General features: G+C 25.9%; 3 protein-coding genes across 7 annotated transcripts in view; all 3 read right to left on the reverse strand.

The window, feature by feature from the left end:
- Positions 1-2659, reverse strand: part of LOC102675140 (caprin homolog) — a 4846-nt gene extending 2187 nt beyond the window's left edge. Inside the window, exons 1-4 of the mRNA XM_006620625.2 lie at positions 2523-2659; positions 1430-1648; positions 984-1331; positions 44-859 (exon numbers count right to left, since the gene is read on the reverse strand). Coding sequence (XP_006620688.1) covers positions 44-859; positions 984-1331; positions 1430-1648; positions 2523-2636 — 1497 coding nt within the window. The 5' untranslated portion in view covers positions 2637-2659. The remainder of the gene's footprint in view (positions 1-43; positions 860-983; positions 1332-1429; positions 1649-2522) is intronic.
- On the reverse strand, positions 2544-13101 carry LOC102674704. Of its 4 annotated transcripts, XR_004151197.1 has the most exons (12): positions 12573-13097; positions 12252-12479; positions 8142-11762; positions 7647-8059; positions 7231-7257; positions 6985-7122; positions 6770-6891; positions 6565-6689; positions 6187-6470; positions 5915-6097; positions 5347-5833; positions 2544-2659 (listed from the first exon to the last, which is right to left on the reverse strand). XR_004151197.1 is itself a non-coding variant. In XM_031512865.1 (11 exons), the coding sequence occupies exons 3-11, from the start codon at positions 11509-11511 to the stop codon at positions 5582-5584; spliced, it is 4911 nt and encodes a 1636-aa protein (XP_031368725.1). In that variant the 5' UTR covers positions 11512-11762; positions 12252-12479; positions 12573-13101; the 3' UTR covers positions 4641-5581. The 4 variants fall into 4 exon arrangements, 3 of the variants coding, with proteins under 3 accessions (XP_031368725.1, XP_031368724.1, XP_031368726.1); XM_031512865.1 differs by lacking the exon at positions 2544-2659 and having other exon boundaries at positions 4641-5833; positions 7647-8056; positions 12573-13101; XM_031512864.1 differs by lacking the exon at positions 2544-2659 and having other exon boundaries at positions 4641-5833.
- Positions 13102-13631: 530 nt separating this feature from the next.
- The window catches only part of LOC102675881 (general transcription factor IIH subunit 1), a 5069-nt gene continuing 1204 nt past the window's right edge, over positions 13632-17496 (reverse strand). For both annotated transcript variants that reach the window (XM_006620631.2, XM_006620632.2), the window contains exons 2-8: positions 17034-17245; positions 16527-16728; positions 16300-16456; positions 15577-16125; positions 15156-15483; positions 14894-15069; positions 13632-14814 (exon numbers count right to left, since the gene is read on the reverse strand). In XM_006620631.2, coding sequence (XP_006620694.1) covers positions 14692-14814; positions 14894-15069; positions 15156-15483; positions 15577-16125; positions 16300-16456; positions 16527-16728; positions 17034-17245 — 1747 coding nt within the window. In that variant the 3' untranslated portion in view covers positions 13632-14691. The remainder of the gene's footprint in view (positions 14815-14893; positions 15070-15155; positions 15484-15576; positions 16126-16299; positions 16457-16526; positions 16729-17033; positions 17246-17496) is intronic.

The raw sequence follows: 17496 nt of genomic DNA on the forward strand, positions 1-17496 counted from the left end.
TAAAATATGTTATTTTATTAGTAATATAATATTTGTAATATACTTCAATAGTTTGTTGTTGATTTTCTTGTTGATGTTCAAAAGTCTGAGTTTGTGCTTGTTGTGATACTTGTTGTGAAGGAGCTTGTTGTTGTTGTTGTTGTTGTTGTTGTTGCTGCTGCTGCTGCTGCTGCGGCGGCTGCTGTTGTTGTTGTTGTTGGGGTTGCTGTTGAAAAGTTGTAGGATGCTGAGGACTATACTGCATATTTGGTTGTTGATGAGAAGGTGGCATTGGAATAGGTGGTGGTGGATTAGGATTAGCAAATCCAGGAATGTGGGACATATCCTGTGGCGGTTGATGCTGATATATAACTGGTTGTGCTACTACTGGTGCATTTGCAAAATTTTGATTTGTAAATGTTTGTGAAGGAATAGGTGCATTAACAGCAGCAGGAATGTGTGATACAATGGGTGCTTGAGAAGTAACATCTGGTGAATCAAGTTCTGATTCTTGTAAGAAAAAGAAATTTGGTGTGCCTATGACATCATTAATTCTGGGAGCTTGTGGTGGTTGTTGTTGAGTTTGTTGAGATTGCTGTTGTTGTTGTTGTGGCTGTGGAACAAATCCTGTTGCATTTGTGTAATAAGATGTTTCAACTGGTGCAGCTGGATGAGGAATAGGTTGTGCAACTACAGGAATTGGACCAGAAACTGGGGTAGTGCCAGAAACAACAGGAAGAGGAGCAACTTGTACTGGGAAATTAGGAATTGGAATCATTGACTCAGGTGGAATGTGTCTGTCATTGGTATTATATTCTTCATTGACTTGATCTTGCACAGGAGTTTCAGATATTTGAGTTTCTGCAATTGCTTCTGTAACCTATAAAAATTTCAATAAAATTATTGTCATTTCTTCTTTCTTAATTTTTTAATTAATTTTGTTTATAAATTAATTACAAAAATAACATATTATATATAATGCAAATTAACATATAAATACTTACTTCTTCTACTACAGCTTCAGTTTCATGAACTTGATCAAAATACCCACATTGATTAATAGAAGTAATAATTTCCTTTAATTTATTGTAAGTTGTGCCAACAACTTCTCTTTGTTTTCCATCAACAATAGCTACATAATGTTCTGCTACTTTCTGTACTTGTTGAAGGAATGTTGGTTCTCCTTCTTCTCGATGATGTTTCATCATAACTTCATTATACAAGCTGTCTAAAGATTTTAAATCCTCTTCTGATAATTTTACAGCACCATTTTTTCCAGCAAGGAAATCTTCTCTTACAGATTCTGTACCCATGTTCATTAATGCATCTTGTATAAGAAGAACTTCTCTCACCTAAAATAATTAATAAATATAAAAAACATTTAATAAACTGAAATAAATTATTTATATTATAAATCCTAATATATAATATTAATTAATAATTAATTTACCTTTGCAATATCTTGTTGCATTCTCTCAATGGCTTCTTTTCTTGCCAATTTTTTTTGTTGTTTAACTGCATCATGTGCAATTCCAACAATTTGTTTATATAATTCTTTTGTAATATCCAATGTTTGTAAAACTTCATCATATTTGGCTACTGCTGTTTTCTGATCTGCATTTAATTCTCTTCCATTTTTTTGAAGATCCCTATATGATTCTAACTTTCCCTAAATGTAACATATACTGTTAATTATTAAAATTAACTGTTAGTTATTAAAATATTATAATATAATTAATAAAATTAATTATATATAATAAAGAATTATAATATATAAATAATACGTATAATAAAATAAAAATAATTTTTATAAAAAAAAACAAGAAAAAATTTATTTTTTTAATAATATATATAGGTATTATATATATTGCATATGTGTGTATATGTACACGCATATACATATATAATTTAGACAAACTAATTAATTCATAGAAAGAGAATTACTTTTATATGATTGTTAACTTTGAATAAATAAAAATCTATGTATACATGTAATGATTTATTTTTATATAAAAAATAAATTTTTATACAAATTTTTAATTTCTTTATGAAATTGTATATTTTCAGAAAATTAATTTATCAAATATTATAAACGAAGATAAATAAAGAATTTCTTGTATATTAAAATGTATTTTAATGCAATTTATGTATTTAAATTTCATATTTAAATTTATAATATTTTGTTAAATGAAAAATATTATTACACAATATAATATACCGGTAGCGGCTAGAAAGCGTGTCACGTAAAGTTTTGTACATTTCTTTAGAAGATACCGCCATGACATGAGATTCATAATTACAAACTCGGATGTTTGATTGAACAAAGAAAAATAATTTTGCTTTTATTTAGTTTTAATGAAAAATTTCTAGTTTCAAAATATAATAATAGTAATTAACTCTTCACAATATAATAATCAGATACCTACAAAATCTCAAACGTGAGCACATGGCGTATCCAATCATGGCGGATTGCACCGTAAAAGCTATCAACTGACAGGTAATTTTCTCGACACTATTTACATGCATATTATTCAAATACTTACCTTACGCTTTTCAAGATTCCGTATCTTATGTTCGATAACGATAATTGCTTGGCGTATAGGATCTACGGTCTCCGTAGAGGCCTGTTTTTCTAGTTTAGGGTTGGCAGAAGGCATCCTTCACGGGCAACAAACGCGAACTGGAAATCAGAATAGTAACGGTGTTGCGGGGAACGGGGAAAGAGAAGCAATCAGAAGCGCATGCTCATTGTGATTTTGTACTTAACCTCTATATCAGTGCTGTAACTATTTTTTCTAGAACCTTTTGCATGAAAACTATTTAATAAAACTATATAAATTATGAAATAATATGATAGTTATAGTAAAACAAAAAAAGTTATTAGATCTAGAAATAAAAACTATTTATATGTTTTATAATTACAATGCATAAAATAAATAATCAAATTTACATATGTTAGAATATTACATGTATATATATATATATATATAAAAATAAACTATTAAAAATAAAAATTTATAAAATCATGGATTTAATGGATATTGAATAATATACATAATAGCTAGATAAGATATTAGTAATACACAGTCTTATAAAATTTTTCATTTTATTGAAAAAAGATTAATAAAAACATAAATTATCCAAGTAAAATTTTGCTATTTTTTTATCATATCTTCTTTTTTAAATCGTAGTAACAGAAATACTGTAATCTCATGATTAAGAAAGCATACTTGATCATGATTTAGAAAGTAATAAGTTTACAGTTGAAAAAATAAACATACATATTTATGTTTTAAAAAAATACAATATAACAATATTACCTTCTATATGCTAATATAACATTTTTAAGCTAGTGCTATATATAATACTTTAATTCTGTGAATTTTTGTTAATTTTTTTAACAAATTATTAATAATATTCTAATGAATTTTAAATGATTAAAATTTTTGAATGAAATTTTTGTGAACAATAAATGAATATATACATAGCACCAGCTTGTTTATCAATATGAAATATTGCATGGCACATTTGCTAAAAAGAAAATATTTTGTAACTGCATTTACATTTCTTTATTGCATCAGTGACCAAATGCCCGCATTTTTGCATGTTATTAATTTTCTCCAATAATTTATTATACAATTCGGTAACCCGATAATAATCGCTAATACAATAATTTCATTTTACTATAGCATATGAAAGATGTCTAAAATCCTATAATTTTAACATAATAGTCACCTGTTCTTATCATCATATTTTCGTATATATAATTTACAAATATAATTTGATATATCATCTTTGAAAAATACATCGCGCCACACACGCATATCACCATTCTCATTTTTAGAGAATATTTTTTTCTTAAGAAAGCTAAAAATAGATTAAAAACTTAAAAAACTTAAGATTTAAAGATTTAAACAATGATAACACAAAAATTATAATACAATAATTATTTTAACACAGTAATGATAATTCAATTTGAAGTATAACATTTAACATATAAAAAATTTGTTAGCAAATATTATTTTATTTTTAATTTTATATTAGCTATTGAAAATCTATAAAAGTATCTTTAATTATTTTGTCAAGATGTATTTATATTTGAAATTCTTAAAAATTTTATAGCAAAGTAAAATTTTTTAAAATTATATTATTAAATTAATATATATATATAATTACTAAATAGAATAACTACTATTAAAATTATTAAGTCTTGAAAAAACATTAGAAGTTTAAATACTTCTAAATAATTAATTATATTTGATTTAATTTTAATAATACGTTCTTTATTAACAATTTGTTTATTTTTTATTGATTACTATATAAGATTTGAAAAGGAAGATATGATGTAAACTCTGATTATATGCTATTATAAAAAATGTAATTTTGCTCATTAGACATCTTAAAGCATTGATATTACCAAGATTTCTATGAAAATAGATACATTTTTTATGGAACATTCACTCATACTCCATACATAATATGCGCATGTTGCTAGTCACAGGATTATTCACAAAAATAAATGATCTAAAGTGATATTCATATTTTATAAAATGAGAATGGAATTATCTTATGAAAGTTATTTTAAGATGGAAGAACTTAGAAACTTGGTATTGAATTATTAAGCTGGAATTATAATGGAAGATATAATACATATAGTTGAATTAGAAGTGAAGATATAATCCTAATCTTATTAAAAGTATTTCTATATACAAATGTTTTACAAAGTATCTAATATTTTCTAAAAAGAAAACAATGCATATTTTCAAAATATTGCATTTATCATGAAGCATTTTATTAACAGAATGCTATTTTGGAACACTTCTGAATATTACTAACGTATTTCATACGTATAAATTTTGTAGTTGCATGATCTGCTTATATACAAATTAACATGCACATAAATATCGTTTACATTTGTTAAATTATTAAAAAAAAAAAATATATGTAAACTAATTCATAAAGAAAATGTTCGATTTTAAAAGTTATAATTACAGGAACAAACAATATATTTCTGTATTTTACACAGAACTTTGTAGTTATAGAAAGTATGATGTATTTAAATATATTACAAAGATTGTGACGTTTTTTATGTTTTATCACTTTATATTTTAAAATCATTTGTCTTTCGCATTTTTTTTTTCAGATCTTAACATATCAGACCTACATATCTTAATATATCATTATATTAGGTTATCACGATACAAATCTAGAACTAAATATTTATGCACACAAACATTCGTAAATCTCTATTATCATGCTATTAAAATGGCAAAATTGGGCTCATTTCTAAAATTTTAACGTAGAGATGAATATTTTATATACATATGTCTGATATTTATACGCTTTTTAAATCGCCTTTTTACTTACCTCATCATTCACTACTTGTTATCACTATAACTACAATTTCTTGATTACACATTAATGTTTATCTTCACCATTTGTTTCACAGCATATTATATTAACTCAATTTAAATATTTATCATCAAAATACAATATTTAAATGTTTGATCTTCTTCATGTCTATTAAGTCAATACACACTAAATCTTTAATGCTCTTCAGGCATTGTATAAAACGAAGCCAATTTCTATTATTGTAGCACCACTAAGATGGTATACTGCTCATTTGCACATCGCAAGACACTATTTCAGAAGTCTCTTCGGTTTTCTGTGTAGGCACCTGTGAATCCGAAATATTAGCAGTCATTTCAATTGGTTGTTTTATTGAAATATTTTCATTCATTTCTTCTGTACTACTTGCTGTAGAAGAAAATATTGATTTTAAACTTGATTTTGTTTTTGCTTGATATTCCAAATTATCTATTTCTGCCCAGATTGTTCTAACTTCTTTAAATAACTGAAAAAATTATGTTTTTTTAAGTTATTCTAATAAATATTTTCATATTATTAAAGTATTTTAAAAAATATTTTGACTTACTTGATTTAACCATGTTTCATCAGCTAATAATTCATTCAATATTATTGTGGTATCTTTATGAGGATCTGCTACTCTCTTATCTGCAACTCTTCTTGCACATTCCAAAAACATTAAATATTTCTGATGTGCAACCTTATTATATAAAGCAACTTTTGCTTGACATATTCGACACAATAAAAAATCCTAAAAAATTAATTAACTAATTATATAAATAAATTTTTTTAATATCAACTAAAAAAAGTAAATAATAATCAAAAAAATAATTTAAGTACTTTTTCTTGAGGTATTCTTGGATCAGGTGGAGAACCTTCTAATGTAGTAGCATTGTATGGTTGACCATACAATAGAACTCTAGCATGAATTTTAAACTGTTGGCATCCAGCACATGACTTTCCTTTATATTCTGTAAATGGTATATCTTTAAGAACATTAAGACATGGCCAAGTTGATATTGCATTTATAACATTTGATCGCCATTTCGTTGTAGATAAAAGCCGTTGTTTCCTTTCTTCCGTTACTTCATCCACAGTTTTTACGTTTGATAAGAAATAATCATCTATATAAATTAAAATAATTACATAAAATTTATATGTGTAAATTACAAGAAAAAAATTTTTTTAATATATAATTATATTAAATAGAAATTTAACCTTGTTCTTGAAATATTTCTGTTAGAAAATTAGAATCCAAAGCTTGTGATATCAATGTTTGAATATATACTTCAAAATTATCTTGATATTTTTCAGTATCCTTCATAGATTTATCAATACATTCGCTAAAAATCAAAAAAATGTGATAATTTCTTATTTATTTAATTTTCATATATTATTTATGTTATATAATAATAATACTTACTTATTATCAATAATCATTTCATCTCTTAAAAACTCTACTATTGTTTCTGCTTTACCTTGTTGTAAGAATTTTACTGGAACTTGTTGATATATATGTCGATTTTGTGGTGCCCAACCCGAATACTAAAAGATAATTGATATATATACATATATCATATGCATATACATATAATTTAATAGAAAATTAAAAAATTTAAAAAAATAATAATTTATTACCGTAGATATGTTTCGATATAAAGTTTTGCCATTAGATTTAAATGGTTCATATTTTTGTAATAATGTTTTACCATCTATTCTCCAAAGAGGAGGATATTCTTCATTTAAATCTGTCTTGATTACAACAAATTCCCCAGACTGAAAAATATATAATAAAATAACACTAAAAAATTAAATAATTAAAATATTCTATTATAATTTTGATATAAATCTGATATTCTTGTATAACATCACATAAAATATTACCACATCATCTAATTCATCCACAAAATGCTGCATGCAATATACAAATACATTACAAATACAAAATATCATATATATACACACATATATATATATATATATATGTATAAAATACAAATATCATATTTATATATATTATATATATTATGTAATATAATAAAATATATTGCATATGTATCTATTTATTATGACAATTTTTATTCTTATTGAAAAAACCAAAAATATTAATAAATAAGTTAAAAATAAAGAAATAAATTAAATATCAGAAATATCATATAATTTTTAATTGATTTATTATTTTTAAATTCTTCTAAAAAAATTAGTAAATAAATCATAAATATTTAATAAAATAAACAAATTTATTATTTATATACTATTTTATATATAAAAAATAGAAATAGTATTATGAAATTATATACCTTAAATGGTGAAATATCAATATCTTCATCACTGATAGATGCTAAAAGTTTCTCATCTATTTTACAAGATAACTTTCCAGTAACATTAGAAGTTTTTGATGGTGTTTCATGTTTTTTTCTACTTGATTTCTTTGAAACAACAACATCACTAGAAGAATAATCTTCTTCTTCTAAAATTTTTCTACTTTTTTTAGTAATAACAGGTCTTCCACGTTTCTTTTTCTTTTCTTCTTCATCTCCAACTAATTTTACAGCAGGTGTCCAAGCAGGATCAGAATCAGAATCACCCTGTTCTTCATCATTATCAAAATAATCTATACCCTGTTGTCGATCTAAAAATTGTTTTACTGAGGTTTTTTCTTTTGCTTTTCTTCTAGATGTTTCACGTCTTGGAGGTAAAAGCAAAGGATCTACTATAAAAAAAGAAAAAGAAATAAATATATTCAATTATGAAATATTTTTTAATCTAATAGAAAAAAAATAATATATATTTACCTTCTTCATATTTTTTAGAAATTTTATTAATTGTAGTAATCATTGCTGCTTCTGCTGCTGCAGCAGCTGCCGCTGCAGCTTTTCTTTTTCTATCTGTTGGTCCTCCAGGTTTTATTGGTCTTCCTTTTTTAGATTTACCTTCTGATTTTACTGTTACTTCCATTATATTGGAAGTATTTGTATTTGTTATTTTCTTATCCGATTTTTTAGGAGGAAATAGAAAATCATCATCACTAGTAAAACCATCATCACTTGAATCAAAATTCTGTTTTTTTCGTTCTTTAGGTAAAGGAAAATATCGTGGATCATTAGTATAATCAATCACTGGTGTTTCTTTAGGTTGAGGTGGTTTTTCTATTTGTGTTTTCATTATTTCTCCATTTACTAAACTTTCTACAGATTTTTTAGGTTCTACAGGAATATAAGGTTTTGATCTATTCCAAGTTGCTTTTCTTCCACCACGTATTGCTGGAGGAGGTGAAGGTTCTCTTTCACCTTGTAAAAATTTTAAATAACTTGTCATAAATCCTGAATTAGGATCTTTATTAGATCGTTTGAAATCTTTATTTAAGATGCTAACAGTTTGAATCAATTGCTGATTTTGTTGTAGGAAACCTAATTCTTCTTCAATATTAGGAACAATTACTTTAGGTTGATCATCTCTGATATCTTGATTATAATTAGGATTTTGATTTGTTGAATTTTCACCAAAACCTATAGGTGTAATTTCAACAGAAGATTGAAATTCATGTGAATGATGATGACTTGAAGGAATATGAAAGGCTGGAAAATATGGAATAGGAGGTGGAGCATGATGATGAGGTACCATCAAAGATTGATGTTGATGAGCTGGAGAACCAACAAAATTATTTGAATGTAAGGTTGATTGTGAACTGAAAGCACCTGATGCAGTAGGAAACATTTTAGCAGGAGGTGGAGGTAAATTCCATCTTTCAAAATCAAAATAACCATTTTGTTGCTGTTGATTTGTATTATGATGTGCAGGGGGTGGTATTCTATTTAAGTATTCTGTCATTGTCGTTGTTCCACTTATTTCATTTAAAGAATTATGTCCACTTTTTTCTAAACTTTTTCTTTTTTTATTTGTATCTGCTTTACGTCGTTCTTCTATTTGCTTTTGTTGTTCAGTTGGAGCAACAGAAACAGTAGTTTGTTGTTGTACTTGACATGAACCTTGTAAAGTCTGTAAATTTTTTACTATACTCATAGGATCTCCTCTACAACTACTTAAATCTTGTAGTGTCACTTGGCTGGATTCAAAATATGATTGTTGTCTATCAGATACATTAAGCACTCGTTGTACTTGTTGTTGAATTGGTAAAGTTTGAGGATTTACTTCAGAATTTCCACCAGTATATAGAGTAATAGAAAATTTTCTATTATTTGACTGTCGATTATCATTTTCCCAACAAACTTGTTTTTGAGTTTGTGAAAAATCTTGTTGCTGTCTATCATAAGTTTTACTATCTGTATTATAATTAGTTTTATTTTCAGTAGTACCTAAAGCTCTTGTAATGACTGATGAATAAGCAACTTGACCTTGTGATGCTGGTCGTGGTACAGTAACATCTAATGGTGATGGTGGTGTAACTTGTTGTTGCACAGTTCCTTTATATGATGATCCACTTGCACATTGATTTGCATTTTCTGTATGTTGTTGTAAAGGTGAAGGAGAAGACATAGTAGCCATTGGACTATTATACATAGGATAAGCAGGACTTGGAACATGTCCCAATGGACTTGCTTGTGAATGTGCTTGTAATGGACTTGGTCTTCTTGGCACAACAACACTACAATCAGGTCCATTTTGTGTGGAATTGTTAGAAGAATAAGCAGAATCAGTGGAAGTTGCAGATTTTGATCTTGCTGAATGATGATATTCAGAATCAGTTGTAGATCCTGTTAGATAATGTCTATATGATGTTTGTTGTTGTTGCTGTTGTTGATTTAAAACATGAAATTGTTGTTGCTGCTGCTGCTGTTGTGGTTGCTGAGAATGAGTTTGTAAGTTACTGTTTGATTGACTTCTTTGATTATTATTAAGTTTTCCACTAGTATTTGTACAATTTGTATTATTTCCAGTAGTATAATTCAAATTACGTGAATCCATAATGGAAAAACTAATAGGAGATGATTGGCTATTATCATGAGATGTTTGTTCGTTTCGTCTATGTTCACTGCTGTGTGTATTTAATTCTGGATATATTTTTGTCTGTGCTTTAGTTTGAATATTTTGTTGAGATGTAGAAGTTGTTTTATGGGGAGGTGAAGCGAAATTTCTAGCCGATTGTTTATCTTGAATTTGAGAAGATACAGATCTAATAGATGTATTTAAAAATATAGTTGTTGATGCAATTGATCTAGCAGGTGGTTGAGGAATTCTATATTCTTTATTGGCTGTATTATTTGTATTATTTGTAGTTGAAACAATACATGATTGGTGATGTTGAAGAGAAGATTGTATTTTCCCATTTGAAGTTTGATTTCCATTACCAGTAGAGTAATTATTTGCTAATGTTTCAGAATTGAATGTAGTAGATACTGGTTGAAAAAAATTTTGATTGCTATTTGTTTGTGATGTAGAAACTGATTTAACACTTACTGTTGGTGATTGAGGCCTTATATTTACTGTCTTTTTATTATCTGGGAAATTGGATGATTTAAATTCAGCAGCAGAAACCGAAGGTGTAGTTAATTGAGAGTTTAAATTATTTATAGTTTGTGTTGTAGCAAAATTAGAATTAAATGTATTTTCATAAACACCACTAGTTGGTTTTGTAGTAGATGATGGTCCTGGGGATGAAGGAACAACACTTTCATGAGGCAGAATACCAAATGGACTAGGTAATTGTGCATTGTTCTGATGAGTCCAAGCCAATGTAGATGTTGTAGGCGATGTTGCCGCACCTTGATGTTCAAAAAATGTTGACTGATGTGCTGAACTATAATTTTCTCTTAGTACAGGAATGTCAGATTCTGTTGTAGCATTTTGTTTTGTTACTGACACTTGTGCTTGAGCAAGAGCTTGCCTATGTTGAGTAACATAATGTGCTTGTTTAGGATTAGGATGATGAAATAAAGGTGTGAAAACATCATATCCCACAGGGGGTGGAGACAAAAACCCCCCTGGGTTGAATGGAGATGGTTGTCCCGCCAGAGTTGCAGTTGTATGAGCTGCTTGTAAAAGTAATTGTGATGTTGTTGAAGGAACTGCTTGAGTAGCAGCTGTTGCTAAGTGATGAGATACAAAATCACTGTTTGTGCTTGAAGTTGTTGGTTGAAATGTACTATTTGCACTACTTGCAGCAAGACGATTATATGTTGCATACCATGGACGAACAGGATCCATTACCCAAGCTTGGCACGATAGTGCCTAGCTTGTTTGATTTATGTACAGCAGACTCTTATATATATATATAAATGTTATATATATAGTTTCTGATATTCATAACACAACTTTTTGTTGAAACTTTTGTATATCCATTTCTTATATACAAATAGAAAAAATTAATAAAATCTCTTTCACTGTGTATATGGTTTATAAACCTTTATCCAATAATTAGGACTGATAATGTGATATAATAGTTGCCCCATCTTTTTCTGAAAAAATATATATTTTTTATACATAATTTAATGATATAAAATAAATATTAGAAAGATTTATAAATATTTATATATAATTATTTATAATAATTTACATGTATTACATATTTATATAAAAGAAATTTTAATACATAATTTCATTTATTTAAAATGTTAATATAATATATTGTAATTAGGTTTTATTACTAATAAAGGATTTTGTGAAGGGAAGAATAAAATCATTTACACAAATATTATAATAAGACAATGAAAAAAATTTTATGAAAATACTTTAAAAACATTTAATACATAATTATATAATACACTATTTAAATATTATTTAGTAAATAAATTGTCAAATGATCATACATTACAACAATAGATATATTAAATTTTTTAGCACATTTTCATTTTTTTGTTCGTTTAAAATATTATAAATAAATAAATACATAAATTATTGAATTGATTATTACAATTACATATGATTTAATAAAAAAAAATACTCACTTTTTTCGTAAAATCCTTAATGCATCACACAACACAATGTGTGCTAAGGATAACAAGGATACCACAAATAAATTTTAAGATATTGCACAACTTGCACCGTTTGGAAATTGTAAAAAGAGAGAGAGAAAGTAATTGTAGTTTGAAAAAGAAACAATCAATGTGCGCCGTTTTTGAAGAATTGAAGAGAACTCAGTGTAGCGTCTTTTCATGTCCTATTGTCCTAAGGTCCTTAAATGTTTTATATGTTATAATCTCTTTTTGTTACAGATAACAAAATTGTCACATTTTTTACAAAAATAAATGTTGAAACAATGATTTTACCTTTAATAATAAAACCATATGTCTTCATTACCAATTACATTTGCCGGTGTATAAGATATAACGTCTTGCCGAATAACACAATAAATATGGCTACACAAACTTAGCCAATGCACGACACACGATCGGCTGGCACTATGATTGCGCTTACATGATTTAACCATTCGAAGAAAAGTGTACATTCCGGATACAATCTAGACTCAGTACTCGCACATACACCAAGGCGAGTTAACTCTGCATGGTCTCATTTATCGCGGGGAATCGAACAATATTACCCCACAGTGCCCATTACAGGCCGCCATTTTGAACGAAATCAACAATAAACTGCGCCATCTATTGACTATGAATTAGAGAAAAGAATCAACAGGCGGGATTTTTTAAGAAAATCAGGAATGAGCACTTTTATCCTCGATTTACATTCATTCTTATAAACAATTTCCTAGAACGTCTGCATTATTCAGTATGATTGTATACATTAAATTTGTTTACATTTTCATCTTACCTTATTACATAGTTTAAGGAAATTTACATATAATAATCTAGACTTAATAATAAAATTTGAAAAACCTATGCATTGAGTAATATATTCATGAAATATTTTTGGGAAATCGATTTTAGAGGCTAAAACAAATATAAAAATTGATATACAAAAAACATTATACAATATACATTATACAAAATTATTTAATTATTATTAAAATTAAATTTTTAATAAAAATTATTATTAAAAACAATTGAAGTTTTGATTAAATGAAACAAGATGGAAAAAGATTCTGTTATCTATTTTCGCGAATTTCAAGTACTTATAACTTTGTAAATAAATCTTATCTGACATTTCTGTATACCAATTTTTGTGCTTGATCTTTAGAATCAATTTTTCAAAAATGTCCCATAAATATTAACATCTTACATACGATATGACTGTATATAACTTATCTATTAGTAAAATAATTTTAATATTTATTAAAATTAATATTTTAGTATTTATATTAATAAATTTAATATTTTAATAATAGAGGAAACTTATACTTTTTGAATAGGATATTATTAACTAAATACGAATTCATAATAATAACATTTATTATAATGATAATGCAAGAATATATTTATAATTGATATTGTAATAATCATTATAGCATAACTTTCAATTATGATCTCCAAGAGTCTTTACTGATTGAATTAAGTATCACTCATCTCAGTAACTGCCAAATTATTGCTACTATAGGGAGAGTGAGCAGGCAGTTTACAAAATCTCGTGTTGCAAATTGCTTTACCCAATAATGTAAAAAAAAAATAGGATTCAACAATTAAGACACTTAGTTGAGTATATCGCAGATATCATAAAAAGTATACTGATGCCACTGTATATGAATAAATTTTTGAATAAAAATTTTTGAATAAAATTCATTCAAAATATAAATTACAAAAAAATTTAGACATTGTATAAAATATTTTTTAATTATATATATGATATGTCAAAAAGAAGTTCATTAATGTGAATAGAAAATATTTGTAATTTAAAAATAATCAAAGATTAAAACAATGAAGTTTCTATTAATATAATACAGTGGCAGTATCACAGATACTTTGATATCATACAATAAACATTGCGCCTAACATGTATCTATCTATGTAATTACATTTTATAAATTTTAAACATTTTATATGCAATCATATGTAATTTGTTTGAAAATTTATAAATATTTATTCTACATTTTTTTTATGTATTTAAATTTTTGTTTTTAGCATCATCATCATCTTATATTAATGATCAAACAATATAAGATGCCTAATATGATACATAATAATCTATGGAAAAAAATAAATAATTTATGTGCTATATGTATTATGAAAATATTAATGAAATGAAGTTTCTCTTATAAATGAAGTAAAGTAACATATTTATGAAAATTTTTTTAAACAATAATAAACACGATTATGTAAGAATAAATAAACAATGTGGCAGCATAGGATGCATGACACGATTTAGCTTTGGTTTTTGTGAAATACACCCATATCAATCCCTAATTACGGTAACATTATAAAATGCAATATATATAAGATGACCAATATTGCTCAATTTTATTCACGTTGCTTTCAAATACGACAAATTATTTAATGGCTACCTCATTTGCATCTTACGTTGTTGCCAAACTGCGAATTTTCTATATGCTGTATTTAATAATTGATTTAAATGATTTGTCAAATGTTGACTAACAGCAGAAAAATCTCGTTGAACACGATCCTAGAAAAATAAACATTTAAGATATAAAAATAAAATAAATCAATGTATATAAAATATATAAAAATTTTATAAAATTTACTTCAAATGGTTTAAGTTTGGCAGAATGAAATCTGTGTAATGCTTCATGCATTCTAATGGCTTTTTCCTCAAGCTGTGGAGTTGTAGGTGGAAAACTTCGCCAAAAATGCCTTAGAAGTTCACATGTACACACATATACATTACGTAATTCTTTTTCTAAATCCTTTGGTATTAATTCTGTATATAAAATAAATAATACATTACATATTTTTAACTAATTTTTCATTAATCATTAATCAAATAAATTAGTAATATATGCTTACGTCCAAGACTTTCCTCTCTGAAGCCTTTCATTAAAGAACCACCGGGAGTTAATTCTCCCAGGGCTGAAACTGCTGCAGCTGGACTAACTAATGACGTTGCTAATTGCCGTGGTATACTATTTCCTGTCAGCCAACCACTTGCTTCTTTTTTTAATTGATTTAATGTTATAAGAAGTTCTTCAGATGTTGGTTCTATATTACTGTATCCTGGAACTGGACCATGTAAATACCTGTCTATATGATTTAAATTTAATGGTGTACTATTATTTGTGTTTATATCATGACTGGTATCAAGATCATCATAAGTTAATTTTTCTTGTATTCTAAGCTGAAAATAAAATATATTATTTATAAATATATTATTATTAAATATATTATATATCAATATTATATATAAATATAAATCATATTATAATTTTACCTTTTTAGTCTTTGGTTGTTCATCTAACTGATTAGAGAATGCTGTAGTTTTACTTGCTGATGATGTTGAGCCATTTAATTGTGGTTGAATGGACTGTGTAGATTGTTGTTTGGCAGTGCTGGCTTTTAAAACCATAATGCTATGTTGATTGAATCTCTTAATCATACTTTGATGTACAATATTTCCTGAAATTTTGTCAGATTTACTAGGTCCATTTCCATAATTCTCATCTAAACTTTGATCCTCAAAAGAACTTATATCCACCAATGGATCATCAATACCCGATTGAATATCTTTTTTGAGTTCTTGATCATCTATTTTGGCACATTCGGTAAAAAGATCCTTGGTCCCTGCATTAATACGATCTCGATGAAAATAATGTGATTGAAAGAACTTTGTCCAAAAATCTGATTCGGTCATTTTATGAGGCACATTTTCTTGATGTTTTCTTTTTACTGCTGGATAAGTCTTAAATATACATTCTATAATATCAACAGTTAAATTATATTTCAATCCATTACAACCATCAGTTTGTGGTTTTATATCAGCCTGTAAATAATACAAAAATTTATCAATTTTTTTTTTTAATTTATTCACAAATTAAATTGTGAAACATTATTAACTTATATTAATTTAATGTTATTACTGAATATAACTAATTGATATTATTATTAAATATAATTATATATTTAATTTAATTTTAATTTAACAAAATATTCTTACCAAGAAAGCACTATTTACACCAATTTCTTGTCTTTGACTTTTTTTAGCTTGAGTATATTCTGCAGCATGTTGTGACCAAAATTCTTCAGATGAAATAACTTGTGTAATAACTAAATCCCTATACAATTGAAGCAGTACAGGATTTTCTTGAAGCATCCTATTAAAAAATATTATATCTTATTTATATGAATAATATAAACTAAACATTATAATATAAAAGATTTTACCTATTTTTTTCTTCCAATTCTTTATTTACTTTCCTTTTAAATTTTGGTAATAATTGTTGCAGCAATTCTTTTACATCATCACGATCTTTAATTTGTGCTTCTTGTCCATTTCTGTTTACAAAATGAAATGTAGATGATGAACCATCATGCAATACAACTTGTAATTGTATTTTTGATTTTCCTTCTGGTGATATTTTTTGTACTAAAAAAGAAAATATATTATAATATAATATGTTAACATTAAGTCATTAATTGCATTCAAAGAAATATTTCATATATATTTTCAATAATCCATTCGTTTTTTAAATAAAAAATGAAAATATATCTAATAAATATCTAATAAAATAATATATCTAATAACATTATTAACATTAAACAAATAGAGATAAATTATTAATATATTATTATGTTGAAAGCAAAAAAATGTAGTGAATTTATAGCAAAATGAGTTTTCTTCAATAATTTTTTTATTGAGCAATATTTGGCAAATTATACAAATTTTCTTACACTTAATATCAGCATATTTGTGACTGACTGATACAGTATCTCTATTATCAAGCATCCAGGCTATTCTTTCATTCATAACATATAAAGTACCATCTCCTTTTTTATAACGAACTTGTCCTACTTGCATTAGAACATCTTCTGATGATGTAGTCATGGTGGATGTAGTATATAATATATATAATATAATTCTTCTAAAAATGATAAATATGATCCTAAAAAAAAATAACCAGAAACTAAACTTTATGTTCATAAAAAAAATAAGCATATAATATATATTCATAACTATATGTTATTAAAATAAATATATTTTGAATATATAATAAATATATAAATAATATATAAATAAACATACTCTAAATAAATAAATATAAATATTTTAAATAAATAATTTTGTTACAAATCAATTTTATTTCTATGAATTTTTATATAAAATAAATCTTTATTACATAATATTAAACATTTA

The sequence above is a fragment of the Apis dorsata genome, unplaced genomic scaffold (genome assembly GCF_000469605.1).
Source record: "Apis dorsata unplaced genomic scaffold, Apis dorsata 1.3 scaffold_524, whole genome shotgun sequence".
NCBI classification, from domain to species: Eukaryota; Metazoa; Arthropoda; class Insecta; order Hymenoptera; family Apidae; genus Apis; species Apis dorsata.